This window comes from Pituophis catenifer, unplaced genomic scaffold (genome assembly GCF_029215685.1).
Source record: "Pituophis catenifer annectens isolate HBS135680 unplaced genomic scaffold, rPitCat1.0.hap2 SCAF_4, whole genome shotgun sequence".
Taxonomy (NCBI): Eukaryota; Metazoa; Chordata; class Lepidosauria; order Squamata; family Colubridae; genus Pituophis; species Pituophis catenifer.
Window position 1 is genome coordinate 27,283,551 of NW_027256884.1, and position 18,847 is coordinate 27,302,397.

Here is an 18,847-nt window from a genome sequence, read left to right on the forward strand (position 1 = left end):
GTTTAAAAATTGCATGATTAACGTAACTCTGAATATTTTTTTGCAAAATGTAAGCTCTTTTATTTTTCTTATCCCAAGTACGTTTTTAAAGGAGAAACTTATATTGCTTCAGAATATAAAACTGTACATGAAGAACTTGCCAAAACCATGACAACAATCTTGAAGCCATGTACTGACTTCCTCACAAGCAACAAGCTGCTTAAGGTATAAAAGGAAGAATGATGTTTTGTTTGTATCAATTGAAGAGTTTCTCAGATCTGAAAAGAATTTTAGCACTTCATAATTTTAATAATTGACAATAACAATTATATAAGTTATAGATATAAATGAATATTGTTTTTACATACTAAACAATATATTACCTATTAATATAATTGTATTATGTATATACAGTAGATTATGTGAGTTATAGTCTCACTTTAGGCATGAAAGCCATCTTAGTGAGTTTGGGCCGGATACTTTTCTCTATCCAACTCATCTCATAAGGTTGTTGTGAGGAAAATTGAGGATATATGTTCGCCGCTTTATTAAAAAAAAGGGTTATAGAAAAAAAAGACTTAAAAAATCTAATTTTACTTACTGTTTTGTTTCTTCAATAGTATTCCTGGTTTTTTTTTGAAATTTTGATCAAATCAATGGCCCAGCACCTACTGGAAAATGCTAAAGTAAAGGTAAATGATCTGCTACTTCAAGAGGTTATAATACCCATTTTTGACCTTTAAAAATGGATCTGTCTGTCTCTGTCTCTAATCCCTACTGCCATTTAGTGGCCACAAAATAGTGGTAATGCTGTCTAGGATGATGGGAATTGTACTCTACAGATAGTAAGTTGTAGAAAGCTGCAGCAAATGGGAAGTTGTTTACTTAAAAACATATCTATTTTTCTTATTGAAATATAATCTATTTTGGTTTATAATTCCAAATATTCTCTTGATATTGTACTTACATTTTCTGTAACTTTTCATTGCAAGAAGTGGTTAGTACTATTCCTTCTACTAAACTAATTGAATAAATATTTTAGAGTAGTATTTCTTATAGCTTCATAGATATCTAGATAAAGTTATTTCAATATTTTTGAACACTACCAAATTCTTGCAGTTGTTTCAGAATTGAAAACTGTACGCACACGTTATGGATGAACAGGATAATTTTGCAGGGTTCCCATTTGTAAATTCTAATTTGTCTGTTTCTAGTTGCTGAGAAATCAGAGATTTCCAGCATCGTTTCATCATGCCGTGGAAACTGTTGTCAATATGCTGATGCCCCACATTACTCAGAAATATAAGGATAACCCAGAAGCTTCAAAGAATGCAAACTATAGCCTTGCTGTCTTCATAAAAGTAAGTGCTGTATGTATGTCCTCATTAGTTCTTCCAAATGGCTGTGAATTGCTCAGATATATTATCTTTGTGGGGAAATAATTTCTATTTCACTAGGCAGCTTACAAGAATCTCACAATGGTTATCTGTGGTATTCTCAGAGGTCTTCTCCAACACCAAATTTCAAAGGCATCAATACTCTCCCTATCCTTTATTCTTTAATGTCCAACTTCCACTTCCATGAAATACCATGTACAGTTTTTTGTATGTAGAGACACATCATGGCATTTGAATATAATTTCGAACACTTTCATGGCTACTCTACTAAGTGCTAGTCTGCAACATGTTTCTTGACTGCTTGTTCCTTCACTGTTGAACAAAGGCAGAAGTGATTCATTTCTCCAATATCTTCATTGTCAATTCTAAGGTTGATTGTTCTACTTCTTGTCATTAGTTCTGGTCTAATTTATATTTAATTTTCATCCCATTTTCTCCCCATGGTCTTTGATTTTGAGTTCTAGGCAGGGGTGGGCTTCAAAAATTTTAGCAAGGGGTTCTCTGCCTGGTTGCTGGGTTGGCGTGACCATGGTGGGCATGGCCTAGTTGGCGGGGAAGGGCATTTTTGCCCTCCCCGGGCTCTGGAGGCTTTTCTTGAGCCTCCAGGAGGATGAAAATGGCCTCCACAGGCTCTGGAGACCCTCTGGTAGGCCTGTTTTTCACTTTCCCCGAGCCTCTGCGAGTGCCCTGCACTTATCTGCATCCAAACGGGGTGCGTGGGGACTCCTGGGAGGGATGGGGCAAGGTGGGAGGGGCCAGCCAGGAGCGGGATTTGGGGATTCTCTGCACAGAATCTTAGCTAGAGGTTCTCCCGAACCCCTGCGAACCCCCAGCAGCCCATCTCTGGTTCTAGGGTTTGCAGATCCTTTGCATTTTTTACTGTTAAAAAGTGTCATCAGCATAGTGCAGGATATTGATGTTTCTTTGTTCAATTTTAAAACTATGTTCATCTTCTTCAAATCTAGCTTCCCTTAATATATATTGCATATAGATTGAATAAATAAAAGGAGAGTCTGCTCCACTTGTTGCATTTCTTTGTTAACCCAGAGCCTGTCTATTTTGCCATGTGCTATATGTGGGTTCCTGATCTGTAGTTTCTCATGATTTTCATGAGAAATTTCCCATGAAAATCTCATGGGATTTTCATTTTTCATTTTCCCACAACATGATGTGATCAATACAATTAAAGGATTTTCTATAATCAATGAAACATTCTGCATTCATCCAGTTGTGTGCATTCTATTTTTAATAATATTTGTTAGTTAACACTGAGTGGCCTTGAACTGAATTATTCAAGCTAGGGTATTTTGATTTACAAATCTAAAATGTATGTACTTTGAAAAGGTCTAATATTTGGCTATTGTTTGCCCTTTAGACTAATTTATTTTCCCCAAATATCGAAGAAATGTAAAGAAATGTAACTATCAGGGACTGTTTTATTTTGTTTTTGCTTTGCTTTTGCAGAGATGTTTTACCTTTATGGACAGAGGTTTCATATTCAAGCAAATTAACAACTATATCAGCTTCTTTGCTCCAGGAGATCCAAAGGTACTACAAAAACAATTCCTGAATTGGGAGATAATGAGAGTATTTTCCTATTATGTTTAGGGATATTTAAATATATGAACTTTCAATGGGGTTAACATTTTGTAAATTCAGGGAAGAGTGTTGTTTTGTTCTTCTTAGAACCCCAATTTTATGAGATTGCAGTCATTCTTGTGTATAGGTAGTCCTCAATTTACAACAGTTCATTTAGTAACCATTCAAAGTTACAATGGCACTGAAAAAAGGTATTCGTGACCATTTTTCACACTTATGATCATTGCAGCTTCTCCATGGTCACGTGATCAAAATTCAGATTCTTGGCACTGACTCATATTAATGATGGTGGCAATGTCGCAGGGTCATGTGCTCACCTTTTCCGACCTTCTAACAAGCCAATGGGGAAACCAGATTCACAGAACCGTGTTACTAACTTAACAACTGCAATGATTCACTTAATAATTGTGGCAAGAAAGGTCTTAAAATGAGACAAAACTCACTTAAAAACTTTCCCACTTAGCTACAGGAATTTTGGGTCCAATTGTGGTTGTAAATTGAGGACTGCATGTAATCTACACAGAATCTTCTTACTTGTTGCAGCCTGCAGTAACTAAACAATAACTAAATTGAATTGGGCTTCTTATCTTCAAGATAGGAGTATTCTTATCTTCAAGAATACTCAACATATTAACATGTTGAGTTTCGGTTAGAAAGTCAACAGACAGTGTAACTAGGTATCTAAGAACTTTTCAATAAACTTTTAACAAATGAGCTTAATAGGAATATCATTAATACAATTACCTGCAAATTCTTCCTATGTAATGTAGATCCAGAAAACTATTTATTTATTAAAACTAGAAACCGCCCATCTCCCTCACAGAGGGATTGTGGGCGCTGTTTTTATGTTAAAAACATAAAAACTGAATATAAAAATTTAAAGTAGAGGCAAGGATAGTTAATTTCAACATTAAAAGTTACCATATTTTTTGGAATATAAGACGCACTCCCCCCCCCACTAAAAGAGGTTGGAAACGTTGGTGCATCTTATACACCAAATACAGCCATTTTTGGTCTCCCGAAGCCCCACTCCCCTCATCCCATTTTTGCGAAAAATTGGACTGTTTTTTGCAAAAACAGGGTGCGCAGAGGGTTTGGGAGGCCTGCAGAGTGCTCCTAGGGGCTGGGGAGGGCATAAACGCCTCTGTTTATGCAAAAAACAGGGTGCGCAGAGGGTATGGGAGGCCTGCAGAGTGCTCCTGGCGGCCAGAGAGGGCAAAATCCTTTTTTTCTTACTTACCTCTTTGAAATCTTGGTGTGTCTCATACACCGATGTGTCTTATAGTTTGAAAAATATGGTAATTAAAAGGTGGAGTAGTTCTTCAGGATGCTAACCAGCCTCATGGCTATGTGCTCTTCTGTGAGTCCCAGGTGGTCTTTAGAGATTGGGGACCCACCTCACCTCTGGTGAGAGAATGTTCCAAAGGGCAGGGCAACAACAGAGGAGGCTCTCTTCCTGGACCCCCACCAGTGGGAATTGTTTAATTGACAGTGTCCACAATATACCTTCCCTCCCTAATCAGGAAAAAAAACTTGTTTATTCAGAATACTATGACCAGCAAGGATAATTAAACTTCAGCCCGTGGGTTGGGGACCCCTGCTTTATGGGATATTTTTGGTCTATTCACATCTATATCAGATTTAGTTAATTGTTAGGGGTTAAAATGTAATATATGAGACTAAATTGTGGCATGCTAGTTCTGCAAAATTGCCTTGGTCCTTTTTCTAATACTATATTGATACAATGCAGTAATCCAGACCAAAAAGTTAATTTTAGAAACCTGTTATATGAAAGATTTTAACAGATGATGGGATTTTTACTTTAAATCAATTATTAGATGATGAGGCTTTTTTTCATTTTTTGTGTTAGAAAATAAATATCATTGTATATTGCCATCCACTGGCAAAATATAAAATTGCAAAATCTATTCATAACTTGATTTGAACCAGTTTCAGAAATTATTAGAAGTTGCTGTTAATATACTTGGTGCACAATCTATGCAACTGCAGCAGAAATAGAAAATGAATCAAGAATGGGCAAATAATCCATAATTATTGTGTTTATATGCAGGTGTTTACATCCATTCAATTTTTTAAGATTATATATATTGGACATATAGCCATTGCTTTGCTTATATCTAGAATATTGAGCCAGTGATGTAAAGATTAATTTCCTTGCCTTTTTTGATTAATATCTACTAGATCATAACTTATAACAATAACATGTTTTACAGGCTCTTTTTGAATTCAAATTTGAATTTCTCCGAGCAGTATGCAATCACGAACACTACATTCCTTTAAATCTTCCTATGCCATTTGGAACAGGCAGGATTCAAAGATATCAAGGTAAATTTATATTTGAGGTAGCTAAATTGAGATTCCTAAAAGAGTAAACATATCTTTAAAAAATCCTTTATATCCTAAGAAATATACATTGGAATTCTGTACTCCAATAAATATAATTAGTTCTTCTTCCTGCTTCAGTTCTGTAGGCAGTACAATGATAAAGTAAAAATACATAGGTAATTTAATATGTAATTCAGTTTCTTATTTTCTTTGTTAGGCCTGAGGGGAGTGAACGACAATATGCTAGTTTTTGTCTATCTTTGCTTCTTTTTTTTCTTTGAATTAGCTTTCCTTACAGTGGAGTCGTATGATGTTCCTGGAGGTAGGTGGGAAGTGTGTTTCCCAATCCTAAACTTTGATTTTAGAAATGATAATAATGTATATAGAAAAGCAAATGTGGGAATTTCATGCTTGAGTCATGCTAAAGTTTATTAAAAGAAACATTTAAAACATGACATATCGGCCTTCACCAGAAACAAAATGAAAATGCATAAATATATTGCAATAAACTGAAAAAAATAAAATGCAGAATGTTCTTTATTGTAGCATTTGCTAGGGAACCTAGAAGTCAGGGATATCACAGGGTGTGGTCAAAAAATTCAACATGACAGCCAGTATGGTGTAATTGAAGTTCTACCCATTTTTTACAGGTTTCACACATGCAACCGTATCCGAGGGATTAGTAACTAGTTAGTAGTAGTAAACCAGCTAGTAGTAGTTCTACTTTTTTTTTATTACATCTGGTTTTGATAAAGCTGGTTCTGAAGAAGTGCACAAATAATTCCCTGTGATCCATTGTGCTTCAAGCCTGTGTATCTTAACAGGTTCTTGTGTTGCATTGGGAAACCTTAAAACTATTAGTTTATTTATTTCCTCTTTGGCACCGCCTGATTCCAGACCAGTTCTGAAGAGATATTCAAACTTCAGCTATTTGTAAGAAAATATATCTACGGACACCTAGCTTTTTCGGATGCTGATATTCCTGGTTTGTAATACAGCAATAGCACTCAGATTTACCTGTATTTTTGGAGTATAAGACGCAGCTTAGTTTTGGGGAAGGAAAATAGGAAAAAAAAATCTGCCTACCAGGTATTCATCTGGCTAGCATCCTTAGTCTGGTCAGCTTCAGCACATTAGTTTGCTGGGTTTGAGCGCTTCGGGATAAAAAACAGCTTCTAAAGCACAACTGATCTTTGGAGAGAGAAGCAATGAGAAAAGCAGGCAAAGCACAGAGATGGCTTCACTTGCTATCCCCTCGTTAGGGCTGAAAAAAAGCTTCTAAAGCACAACTGAGAGTCAGAGGGAGCAGACAAAGCCAGATCACTTCACTCGCTAGCTAGCACCTCGTTAGGGCTGAAAAAAAAGCTTCGAAAAACTACATTCGGAGTAGAAGATGCACCCAAATTTTCAGCCTCTTAGGAGGAGGGGAAAGTGCATCTTATACTCCGAAAAATACGGTATATACCACTTCACAGTGCCTTCACAGTCCTCTCTAAGCGGTTTATAGAGTCAGCATATTGCTCCTAACAATTTACTGACCTTGGAAGGATGGAAGGCTGAATCAACCTTGAGCCTGTGAGAATATATGCAAGTGGTGTAACTGGCACACAATGCCAAGTTGAGGAAAGGTCCTCCTAGCTACAACTATCACCTGCTGTTTGAGCAGAAGAACATCTCCAGATTACGCACTGGGTCTGTCTAGGGCAGTGGTGGCAAACCTATGGCACGCGTGCCAGAGGTGGCACACAGAGTCCTCTCTGTGGGCACATGTGCCATTGCCCCAGCTCTGTTTCAGGTCTCTGCCATGCATTCACGGGCACCTCCCGCTGGCCAGCTGATCTTCAGGTCTCTGCCGCGCATGTGCGGGGCATGCATGGGGGGTGAGCACACATTCACGGGGGGCAGGTGTGCATGTGGGGGGGGCAGATGTGCACCTGTGCCTTGCAGTTTGGGAAGGGCACAGATGCATGCGTGGGGTGCTCGCGCATGTGTGGAGTGCGCATGCACATGCACCTGCACCTTGAAGTTTGGACATGCACACGCACTTTGGGCACTCAGTGCCTAAAATGTTCACCATAACTTGTCTAGGATAGTGCAATCCTATCCAGGACCAAAGATGATAAACTCCCAGATGCAGCGATGACCCCCCCCCCCACCCAGCAGACAAAGATTCACTTACAGCTATTTAAACTTACCAGAGGTCATATGAAAATTGTTATTTATCCGGTTTTCTCTTTCTCTAAAATTATGTCATTTTTTTAAATGGGCTGTGTGTGTATGTGTCTGTGTTTATAGGCATTGATGAATTTATTGTGAATGATTTTTCAGTCTTCTTTTGTACCCATTCAGCCTTTCTGGACTCATCTAAGAGGAAGACCAGCATAGAAATAAAATAAAACTGTGTGATGCTTGATTTCAGATCTTCAGCTGGACTACTCCTTATCGGATGACTTCTGCAAGCATCACTTTTTGGTGGGACTGCTTCTCAGAGAGGTGGGAAATGCATTGCAAGAATTCAGAGAGATACGACAAATTGCAATTGGAGTTTTGAAGAATCTAATGATAAAACATTCTTTTGATGACAGATACGCTTTAAAGGTAAGCAGATTGCCAAAATGTTTACTTTGAAAGTTAATTATTAATATCTTTACGTACAGAAGATTCTAATTACATTGAGAATTCACAGAAGTTTTTACACATGATCTAATTCCAGGTACTGTTGTGTTCTAATGGTAAAGATGTTATAGGCACTATTGGCTTCTCCACTCACTATATAAAGTATATATAGTAGATCTGCGCTACTGTGATTTAAACATTGTACTTAGTAGGAGGCTTACAGAATGTCCAAACCTCTTCTTGTGCCCTTATATCATTTTCCGTCTGGAAATGACTATTAGAAAATATTTTGCCTTTAGTTCTTACCAGACTAAATTTGCTGTCCTTTCAATTTGAAATAGAATCCCAGATCTTAAAATTTAAACTTTCAATGTTATGGTATTCAAAATCTTGAAATATTTATGGTCTAGTCCAGTGATGGCTAATCTTTTTGCCATCACATGCCAAAAGCGGGGGGAGTGCGGGGGGGTCATGCGCGTGTGCCGACACCCATAATTCTATGCGCCCCGCCCCCCACACATGTGCATGCGACCTTCCCATGCTCCCCCTGCTTTTGGCACGTGATGGCACAGTGGGCCCGGTAGACCCGTTATTCACTCTCCCCAGGCTCCAGAGCCTTTCTAGGAGCCTGGGGAGGGCGAAAACGGCCTCCCCCCCACTGGAGGCCCTCCAGAGGCTGGAAATGGCCTGTTTGCCGACTGTTGGGCCCAGAAGGCTGAAAATCAGCATGCCAGAGCTGAGCTCGCGTGCCCACCAATATGGCTCCGCGTGCCACCTGTGGCACGTGTGCCATAGGTTCACCATCACGGGTCTAGTCCTTGGGGAGATCTTTCTAAACCTGTAACATCCTGATTCGTTTCCAGTATCGATAAATTGATAACACTATACAATGAGGGAGAAAGAGCTGATTGGTTTTAATATCTAGTGTATTGCTGTCCGAAGTACAAGACACAACAATAAAAGAGTAGCCCTATACATTTACAGAGGAATATAAATATCTGAAAAGTAATCAAAGTGTCATACATTTCTGGAATTTTCATTTAAAACAAAATCATTTATTTTAGACAGTAGATTATCAGAAGGCATTTACAAAGCAATCAAATTGGCCCTAATAGTGCCCCCAAATTATTTCAGGATTTAGAGAATACTTATTTATTCCATAAAAAACATTGCTGAAAATTATTCAGTTTGTTTATAATTTGTTGATTTATTTTCTTTAATATGCTTACATATATTTATGCTTTTTATTTGGTGATAGAAATTGGGGAAGAGGGAGTAATATAATATTGATGGATTCTCATTGTATTTCTTTGTCATAATTTATTTTGTTGGGTTTTTTTTAACTTCTGTTCTATTTGCACTCCTTTCCTTTTCTTCCTTTCTATTACTTTTATAAGCTGCCTAGAGTAGTCCCACAGTGAGATAGGCAACAAAGAAATTTAATAAATAAATAAGTACATAATAAAATGAGAGCACAAATTACTCATGAAATTTTAACTTTTATGGATTCTCATAGAAGAATTTATTATGAACAGACAATATAATATTTATTTACAAAGTAATCCAATAATTGAGTAAACTTTAAGCCTGTGATTTGCTCTAGAAGAATACTAAACACAGTTTTATCTGTACTCTTTAAACTTAAATTTGGATAGAATTTTTGTACTGCTTTTCCTCAGGCCATTGAATAATTAGCAACTCTCTTTCCCGCATCTGGAAAATGCTATCACTTCAGCATTCCAAGTTACTTGAATCTCACAGATGTTAGGAATTGGAAATGTGTTGAGCTCTTAAAGCATTTAATCAGATTGGCTACTGGTATCAAGGAACCGAGAGAGAATACATCTGTGAATTTAATTTAAAATCCTTCTCTGGTAACTATGCATTCATGTAGATTCTCAATGCTAAACATCAAAACCCGGATGGTTATAACTAAATGAACAACTTAAAACTGAAAGACATCTGATCAAATTTATGGACATTTAATGTGCTTTTACTTTGGTTTAATAATGAACTTAAATATTCTTTTACAGAGTCATCAAGCAAGGATAGCTACCTTGTATCTGCCAATATTTGGTCTACTGATAGAAAATGTTCATCGAATTGATGTCAAGGATATTTCACCCTTCCCTATCAATGCTTCTAGCAGTGTAAGCATATATTTTTTTAAATAAAACCATCATATATCCCAGTGTGCAAATATCTCTTTAATATAAAAATTAACCATATCAAAGGATGAAAAAATGTTTTGCATTTTTTTAACAGGGTGCAAAGGATGAATCACTTAATTTACCAGCTGCAAATCCATTGATGACGCCACAAAAATCTGTGAATGCCCTTGACAGCAGCCTTCAGAAAGATTTGTTTGGTGCTATATCAGGCATTGGTAACCATATACGGAATTCAGAAACTTTTAAATATAGCTTTTAGTGACTTGCAACATATATGCTTATGAGAAACCAAATCAATATTTATAATGACTGAAGTTGGGATGTGACATCTTAAATTCTCATATTGCTGTGACTAGGGCCACATTTGACTCTCTAGGAGGCTAATTTATTTCTTCACTTGATGATGAGGTTGAAATCAAGTATTTGGCAGGAGAAAATGGGACATATAACTATTTGATTTCAAATCCTAAAAGTAAAAATGAAGCAATAACTTCCATTACTGAAAATGGAGCCGTGTCGTTATGAGGTTCTGTTTCTTCTATTGATAATCCCAATGTTACTCATTAGTATTAAATACACACCTAACCCTGATACTCCCCTCATCCCTATTTCAACATACATAGAAGTAGGCACAGGTCAACTGTTTATCCCTAACTTGGTGAATGACTGAGGAAAATGTTAAGTCAAGTAAATCTTGTGTGGGTATTGCTAGACTGGGTACAGGAGATGATAGAAAATATGTCACTGTGAAAAAAAATATTTTTGGAATTTCTGTTTCTCTAGAATACTTTTCTTCATCAGTTGAGACTGTAACACATCCCTTTTGTGTACATTTCATTATTCAGCACCCCCATATACTTGTTCCACTCCTAATGTTAATTATGTGAGGAATGCAGATTCGAGAGGTTCTCTTATAAGTACAGACTCAGGAAACAGTCTCCCAGAAAAACATGGTGAAAAGAACAATTCACTAGACAAGGTATGAACTTTTAATGCATTTGTACGTATTAACAAAATACACAGCATCTTCTTGTTCTATTACAAGTGTCAGGACAGTCAGCCTTTCATACAAACAAGGATTTGTCATCGAATTGGGAAGTCAGGAGGGATGGCTGAGCCTGTACCTTGGTTATGTTGACTTCTGACTGTTAGGTGTGTTGTTAACTCAGCTGCTGTTTCTATGCATGTTGGGGTCCCCCCCCATTTTTTACATTTTCATTCAACATTGTTAGATGCCCAAGTCACTCTGGGAGTGAGATGGGCAGTATCTAAATTTAATAAATAAAGTCATTAAATTGAGCTGGGGTGGCCAATTAGATTGAAATAATTAAATAAATAGTTTCTGCCAAGGAGAGAGGCTAACTGCTTCGTTTCTGTCATAAATAAGATGCTGTGTATGCTACAGTTACACAGTCTTATACAAATTTAAGTAAATTTTCATTTGGAAAAATATTACATTTACAATATATTGTAACCAATCCCTTTAGTTTGTGTGTGTGGCATATTTCTGTCTTAATTCTAAAAACCTTGCAAGAGGAACAACGTGTTTTTAAAAAGTGTCAACATAGTTAAAAAGGTATTTTTACCTTTTTAATAAAATATTTATTAAGTCTTCAGTAGCACAACTCTAGTCATTAAATATTACAGATCGATTGCCTAAGCATATTTTGATTGATATAGTACAATATACAGTTATCCTTTAATTGGCATTTTACTTTTAGCATTAGGACTGAATTCTTGTATGCTAAAAAAAACAATGGTTTAATCAATTTTTTCCTTGACCTGCCTTGTGGCAGAGGGAAAAACCTCTCAGGAGACATTCTTCATCTGCAGTGTATAAAAGTGGAGTAGAAGAGCGCTATTTATCATCCAAGAAAAAACGGGTCACGGTGGATTTTTCAGTACTGACAGCTCTGTCCTTACCAGAGAGAAATTGTCATGCAACTCTTCCATTACAAGTAGAATTTGGGTTTTTTTTTGTGTGGTTGGTTGGTTGATTTGGTTGGTTTGACTGTAAGAGTGCAGTGAGTCCTGACAATTTTGCTATACTACTGAAGCAGATTTTTAAAAGAGAAAATAGCTCAAATAATCAATAAACAACACCATATATATGTATGTATATGGAAATGTAAATTTAAAAAAATCGTATACGGAAATGTAAATAAAACAAAATTATATTTTAAAATATCTTTTTAAAACTGCTTCTAGCAAATGAAAAAATTGTCATTAAATCTATTCTTGCTAATGGATTAATTTCTAATGTGAAACAATTGACTGTAGTATTAAGAGTTTCAAACTTTTAAAATGTTTTTTATTTAGTATGTTTTCAGAGTGGTAGTTAGGTTTACTAATTGATCTTATAGCCTCTTTGGTGTTTTTAACTTACCTCTTGATATATTTAAGTTAAATTTCTCCAGTTGGTGCAAGATGGAGGACACAGTTTTCTTCCAGCACCAAATATAGTAAGAAGTGATTACAGCATAGAGAAATGAGACTGTGTGGTTACCTCAGAAGCATAATTTCATCCTCAAGATAAAAAGAAAAATTAATGTATTTGTTTAAATATAATGAAACTTTTCCCCAATTCACTCAACATTCTGGACAGTATACAACATCAATAAAAACATAATAAAAATAAATATATCGGAACAATGATAGAGTAAAAAAATAATCACTGAAGACAAAGATAATCCAAATTGAAATAAATTCAAATTTATGAGGGGAGACAAATAAAGGTTAATTGAAGCATATATGTGCTCGAACTGGATTTTGTCAAACTGTCTTTATCTTGCATGATGCAAGTTTTTATACTGTGTTGTGAACATCTCTGTCAGATATTCTGAGTTACCTACTGAAGTAAATCTTACTTCTTACAATGTTTGTGAATAATTGTGATGGATTCTTTCTGTTCTTCATGTTTGCTGTGCTTTGTTTTGTCTAATTCTATCCTGCACTGACTGGTATTTTGTGTGTATATATTTCTGGTTTTGCAACTGAAATATGCAATTCAAAATTAACAACTCATGGTTTGTCTTACATATGAAATACATAAACATTGAGTTATGGCTCGATCTATAGATTACGGGTAGGGAATTGTTAGTCTTTGGGTCAGATTGGCATTCATCCTCTTAGATATATCAGTCTCTCCTGTGTGCCTTGATTCTTTGAGATAGAGAAAAATGCTATATAAGTTGATCTTGATTCTATTAACCAAAGGATTAGAATCAATATCACATGAAGTACTGCTTTATAAAAGCCTTAGTAAGACCACACTGCATCTTGCATCCAGTTTTGGTCACCATATTATAAAAAGACTCTGAAAAGAGTGCAGAAAAGAGCAACAGAGATGATTAGGGGGATGGAGGCTAAGACATATGAAGAACGGTTGCAGGAATTGGATTTGTCTAGTTCAGGAAAAAGAAGGACTAGGGGTGACATGACAGCAGTGCTCCAATATTTGAAGGGCTGCCAGAAAGAAGAGGGGCTCAACCTATTTTCCAAAGCAATTTCCGAAGGCAAGACAAGAAGCAATAGATGGAAACTAATCAAGGAGAGAAGCAGCCTAGAACTAAAGAGAAATTTCCTAACAGTGAGAACAATTAACCAGTAGAATGGCTTGCCTTCAGAAGTTGTGGGTGCTTCATCACAGTGGGTGCTTCATCACTGGAGGCTTTTAGGAAGAGACTGGACAGCCACTTGACTGGAATAGTATAGGGTCTTCTGCTTGACTGGTAGGACTAGAAGACCTCTAGGGTCCCTTCTAACTATGTTCTTTTATAAAGTGTAGGGAAGAAAATTCCTTGATTATTTTTTAAAGCAAGCACTTTTTTTAGAAGGCCAGTGATTAAAGTGGTGAATGAGAACTCCTGGTTCAAGTCCATCTTTTTTGGGGGTGACTTTCTGCCAGTCAGTCTTTCTCAGCTTTACAGGATTGTGGAGAAAGAAAAATTGCTTTAACAAATGAATAAAATAAATACAAAGGTAATATTAAAAATCTGGAATTTTATATGAAAGAGCATCGAAAGGCTAGATGATAGATGGATGCTTCCAGCCTTGCAAATGTAGGAAATGACCCAGAAAAGCTTGCTCACATTATTAAATACAATCACATATTTATATCATTATAAATATCATATTTAAGGAAGTTTGATGTAGGAAACCTGTAAACATAAAATTCAGTTTTGTCTGATTTTTTGGTATGCTGAATTTTGTAATCATCTGTACTGTTCTCATATGAGTGTTAGAATACAATTGTGTCTTCTTTTTGAGAGATTGGGATGCTTGCATTATTTTTTTATGTTAAATGCCTTGTTTTTCAGAACCAGCAGGCTTGCATTTCAGGAAGTTCTGTTGTTCGTTGTGATAAACTTGATCAAGCTGAGATAAGGAGTTTACTGATGTGCTTCCTTCATGTTTTAAAAAGCATGACAGACGGTAAAGGGAACTTAAATGTTTCATAATACATTTGGAGTAACCTTTTGGATAACTGTATTAGCTGTTTGGGGCAAGAAAGGATCCTTATAACTCTGCACATGCCCAGTGCTAAGTTACTCATATTATCTCAATTTTTTTAGCCACTGTAATGCACATGCGCATGCACGCACACACACAAATGTGTTGATGTGTTACTTATTTCTTTAGTACTGTTTCAACCTCATTTTTGGTACCAGTTACTTCCAGGTCAATTGCAGTGCAGAATTTGAAGATTTGGAGTGACTAATTCCTCAGCACCAAAATAACAAGATGTTTTAGTAGCACATCTACTGTGTGTAAAGTATGGTTCAAGCCTATTCATTTAGGAAAGCAGCAGTTTGCATCAGTGATTGGTCTCCATTATTCTACTTGAGTTCTGTTGCTGAGGGTAATCAGATTCAAGGATATCCATGGGACGTCCATAGACTATATTCCCCATGGAAATTTATTCTCAAGATCAAAATTAACAGTTCTGTCACTATTATAACTATGTTCCATACAGTCCCCAACACTACTTATATGTATTCCTACATAAGTATAATGATAATTACTCCATGAATATCCACTCTACGGTACTTTGAATAATTTAATAATAACTTATTACTGATTGATCAAAACCACCGGTACTCAGAAACGGATTTATTTAACTTCATATTATTGTCAACCTCAAGTCTAAAACTTTCTGAGTACTGGTGGTCTCGGTCAATCAGTAATAAATTCTGCTCAGTCTTCTGTAGAACAGAAACTCAATTTGTTTCTGGAGAAGATTTTGAATTTGATTCTTAACTGTTCAGTAAAGGTATCTATATTGTACATACATACTCAGAATTGATTAGTAAGTGCTTTTAATGGAGGATTCACATTGTGTAGCAGAATTATAGCTACGTTTTAGCTCCTTAAATCTAAAAAAATTGCTCTAATTACAGTTTAATTTCTTGTACTTTGTAGATGCTTTGTTTACGTATTGGAACAAGGCTTCAACACCAGAACTTATGGATTTTTTTACTATTTCAGAGTAAGTTTAAAATACCATATAGTTACCCTATTAGCAGCACAGTCTAAATCTTACATGTAAATTTCAAGATAAACATTGTATTTTTTTGGTGGTGTGGTGGTTAGAATGCAGTATTGCAGGCTAATTCTGCTGACTGCAAGTCTCACTGGCTCAAAGTTGACTCAGCCTTCCATCCTTCTGATGTCAGTAAAATAAAGACCCAGATTGTTGGGGGCAATATGCTGACTCTGTAAACTGCTTAGAGAGGGCTGTAAAAGCACTGTGAAGTGGTATATAAGTCTTAAGTGCTATTTCTATTTCTGTTAATTTGTGTCCTATTCTTGAAGACTGCCTGGACATGTCCTTACAGTTTCCTTGGCAAGGTTTTTCATAAACGATTTACCATTACCTCCTTTCTAGGGCTGAGAGTGAGTGACTGGCCCAAGGTTATCCAACTTTCTTTGGGTCTAAGGTGGGACTAGAACTCACGGTCTCTGGTTTCTAGCCCGATACCTTAACTACTATACCAAACTGACTCTCTAAATATTGTGTATGATGTTGTAATATCATAAACATTTCAGTTATAAAAGTATCTACAGTTGCAAGAAAAAGTATGTGAACCCTTTGGGATTACGTGGAGTTTTGCATGAATTGGTCATAAAATGTGCTCTGAACTTTATCTAAGTCACAACAATAGAAAAACACAGTCTGCTTAAAATAATACTATACAACATTAGATGTTGCCATGGTTTAATTGAACATAACATGTAAACATTCACAGTGCAGGGAGGAAAAAATATGTGAGCCCCTAGCCTAATGACTTCTCCAAGAGCTAATTGGAGCCAGGAGTGAGCCAATCTTGACTCCAATCAGTGTGATGATATTGGATGTGTTGCTGACAGCTGTCCTGCCCTTTAAAAACACACACCTGTTTTGGGGTTACTGGTTTCAAGAAGCACTGTCTGATGTGAACCATGCCTCGCAGAAAAGAGCTCTCAGAAGACCTACGATCAAGAATTGTTGACTTGCATGAAGCTGAAAAGGGTTACAAAAGTATCTTCAAAAGCCTTGATGTTCATGTGTCCACGGTAAGACAGACTGTCTACAAATGGAGAAAGTTTAGCACTGTTGCTACTCTCCCTAGGCGTGGTCGTCCTGTAAAAATGACTGCAAGAGCACAGCGCAGAATGCTTCATGAGGTAAAGAAGAATCCTGGAGTGTCAGCTAAAGACCTACAGAAATCTCTGGCACATGCTAACATTTTTGTTGACACATCTACAATAAGGAAAACATTAAACAAGAATGGAGTACATGGGAAGACACCACGGAGGAAGCCATTGCTGTCCAAAAAAAATATTGCAGCACGTTTGAAGTTTGCAAAAGAGCACCTGGATGTTCCACAGCACTACTGGCAAAATATACTGTGGACAGATGAAACCAAAATTGAGTTGTTTGGGAAGAACACACAATACTATGTGTGGAGAAAAAAGGCACAGCACACCAACATCAAAACCTCATCCCCACTGTAAAACATGGCGGAGGGAGCATCATGGTTTGGGGCTGCTTTGCTGCCTCAGGGCCTGGACGGATTGTTGTCATTGATGGGAAAATGAATTCCAGAGTTTATCAAGACATTTTGCAGGAAAACGTACGACCATCTGTCCGCCAACTGAAGCTCCGCAGAGGATGGGTGATGCAACAGGACAATGACCCAAAGCATACAAGTAATTCAACAAAAAAAATGGCTTCAACAGCACAGAATACGCCTTCTGGAGTGGCCCAGTCAGAGTCCTGACCTCATCCCGATTGAAATGCTGTGGCATGACCTTAAGAGAGCGATTCACACCAGACATCCCAAGAATATTGCTACACTGAAACAGTTTTGTGAAGAGGAGTGGTCCAAAATTACTCCAGATCGTTGTGCAGGTCTGATCTGCAACTACAGGAAACGTTTGGTTGAAGTTATTGCTGCCAAAGGAGGGTCAACCAGTTATTAAATCCAAAGGTTCACATACTTTTTCCTCCCTGCACTGTGAATGTTTACATGTTATGTTCAATTAAACCATGGCAACATCTAATGTTTGTGTAGTATTATTTTAAGCAGACTGTGTTTTTCTATTGTTGTGACTTAGATGAAGTTCAGAGCACATTTTATGATCAATTCATGCAAAACTCCACGTAATCCCAAGGGGTTCACATACTTTTTCTTGCAACTGTACATGCGGAGATAATCTCAAATTCAAGAGATAGCATATGATCTATCCCTTATTATTGGCTCTAACATTAGCACAGTTTGTGGATAGTTAACCAGATCTAACTAAATTAAATCAGGGTGACTTCTTTGCTCTCTACTCTGAGCCATTGCCATTTTGATCTTATATTTTGGGGTTTTCCATTATGCTTCCATGATAAATCTCCTTTAGCCTATGTCCTTCTGAAATTCAATTTGAAATTCATTTTGCTGATCCCCTTTAATTTCATTTAGGCCAGTGTTTCCCAAACTTGGCTATTTTAAGATGCATGGACTTCAACTCCCAGAATTCCCCAGCCAGTATGCCTGGTTGAGGAATTCTGGGAGCTGAAGTCCATACATCTTCAAAGGGTCAAGTTTGGGAAACACTGATTTAGGCCAACACCTCTTTTTATTGTAATTTTATGTAGGTATAAAGTATCCTGAACATTTTATTGAAACCCAGCTTAATATTATTATTTTAATAATCACTAAGCTTATTATAATTCTAGAAGTGTCTATAGGAAATCTTGCAAGAATATAAAAAGTCATAATTCAGAAACCTAAAATAGTGAATTCATCCATTCAGTCATCCCTAAAGAATAATAATAATAATAACAAGGAAAGCTCTGATGAAGACCAAATGAAATGTATCTCATTTTTGTACCTGATTCCTTCCATCAGCCCAAAAATAAAGCATTCTTATTATAGTATATGGCTAGCATTTAATATTGGAAGATAACATCTATAATAATTCTTACTGTCTTCTTTCAGAGTATGCTTGCATCAATTTCAGTACATGGGGAAGCGATACATTGCCAGGTAATGTGTATAAGTCAAGTGTGTTATTTTATTGCAACAGAATGCTTTAAAATCTTGATGATTGACTAATATCCATCTAACATTTGGAAAAGTGCATATCAAGAAAGAGGTAAGTAATTAGACTTAGTTATCTAACATGTTATCTGTAGCTACTGAATGCATTTCGGTTCCACCTTGACATTTTTTTTGATGCCACTGAATTTTTTGTTAATTATTATTG

The 18,847-nt window shown here is 36.6% G+C and overlaps 1 protein-coding gene across 6 annotated transcripts in view; it reads left to right on the top strand.

Moving 5' to 3' along the window:
- The window catches only part of DOCK9 (dedicator of cytokinesis 9), a 116,791-nt gene that overhangs the window by 70,387 nt on the left and 27,557 nt on the right, over positions 1–18,847 (top strand). For 5 of the 6 annotated variants that reach the window (XM_070944091.1, XM_070944090.1, XM_070944093.1 and 2 more), the window contains exons 26-37: positions 79–204; positions 600–671; positions 1,194–1,340; positions 2,841–2,924; positions 5,210–5,321; positions 7,741–7,919; positions 9,971–10,087; positions 10,203–10,323; positions 10,954–11,087; positions 14,428–14,542; positions 15,530–15,596; positions 18,580–18,627. In XM_070944091.1, coding sequence (XP_070800192.1) covers positions 79–204; positions 600–671; positions 1,194–1,340; positions 2,841–2,924; positions 5,210–5,321; positions 7,741–7,919; positions 9,971–10,087; positions 10,203–10,323; positions 10,954–11,087; positions 14,428–14,542; positions 15,530–15,596; positions 18,580–18,627 — 1,322 coding nt within the window. The remainder of the gene's footprint in view (positions 1–78; positions 205–599; positions 672–1,193; positions 1,341–2,840; positions 2,925–5,209; positions 5,322–7,740; positions 7,920–9,970; positions 10,088–10,202; positions 10,324–10,953; positions 11,088–14,427; positions 14,543–15,529; positions 15,597–18,579; positions 18,628–18,847) is intronic. The other variant, XM_070944092.1, reaches the window with a different exon arrangement.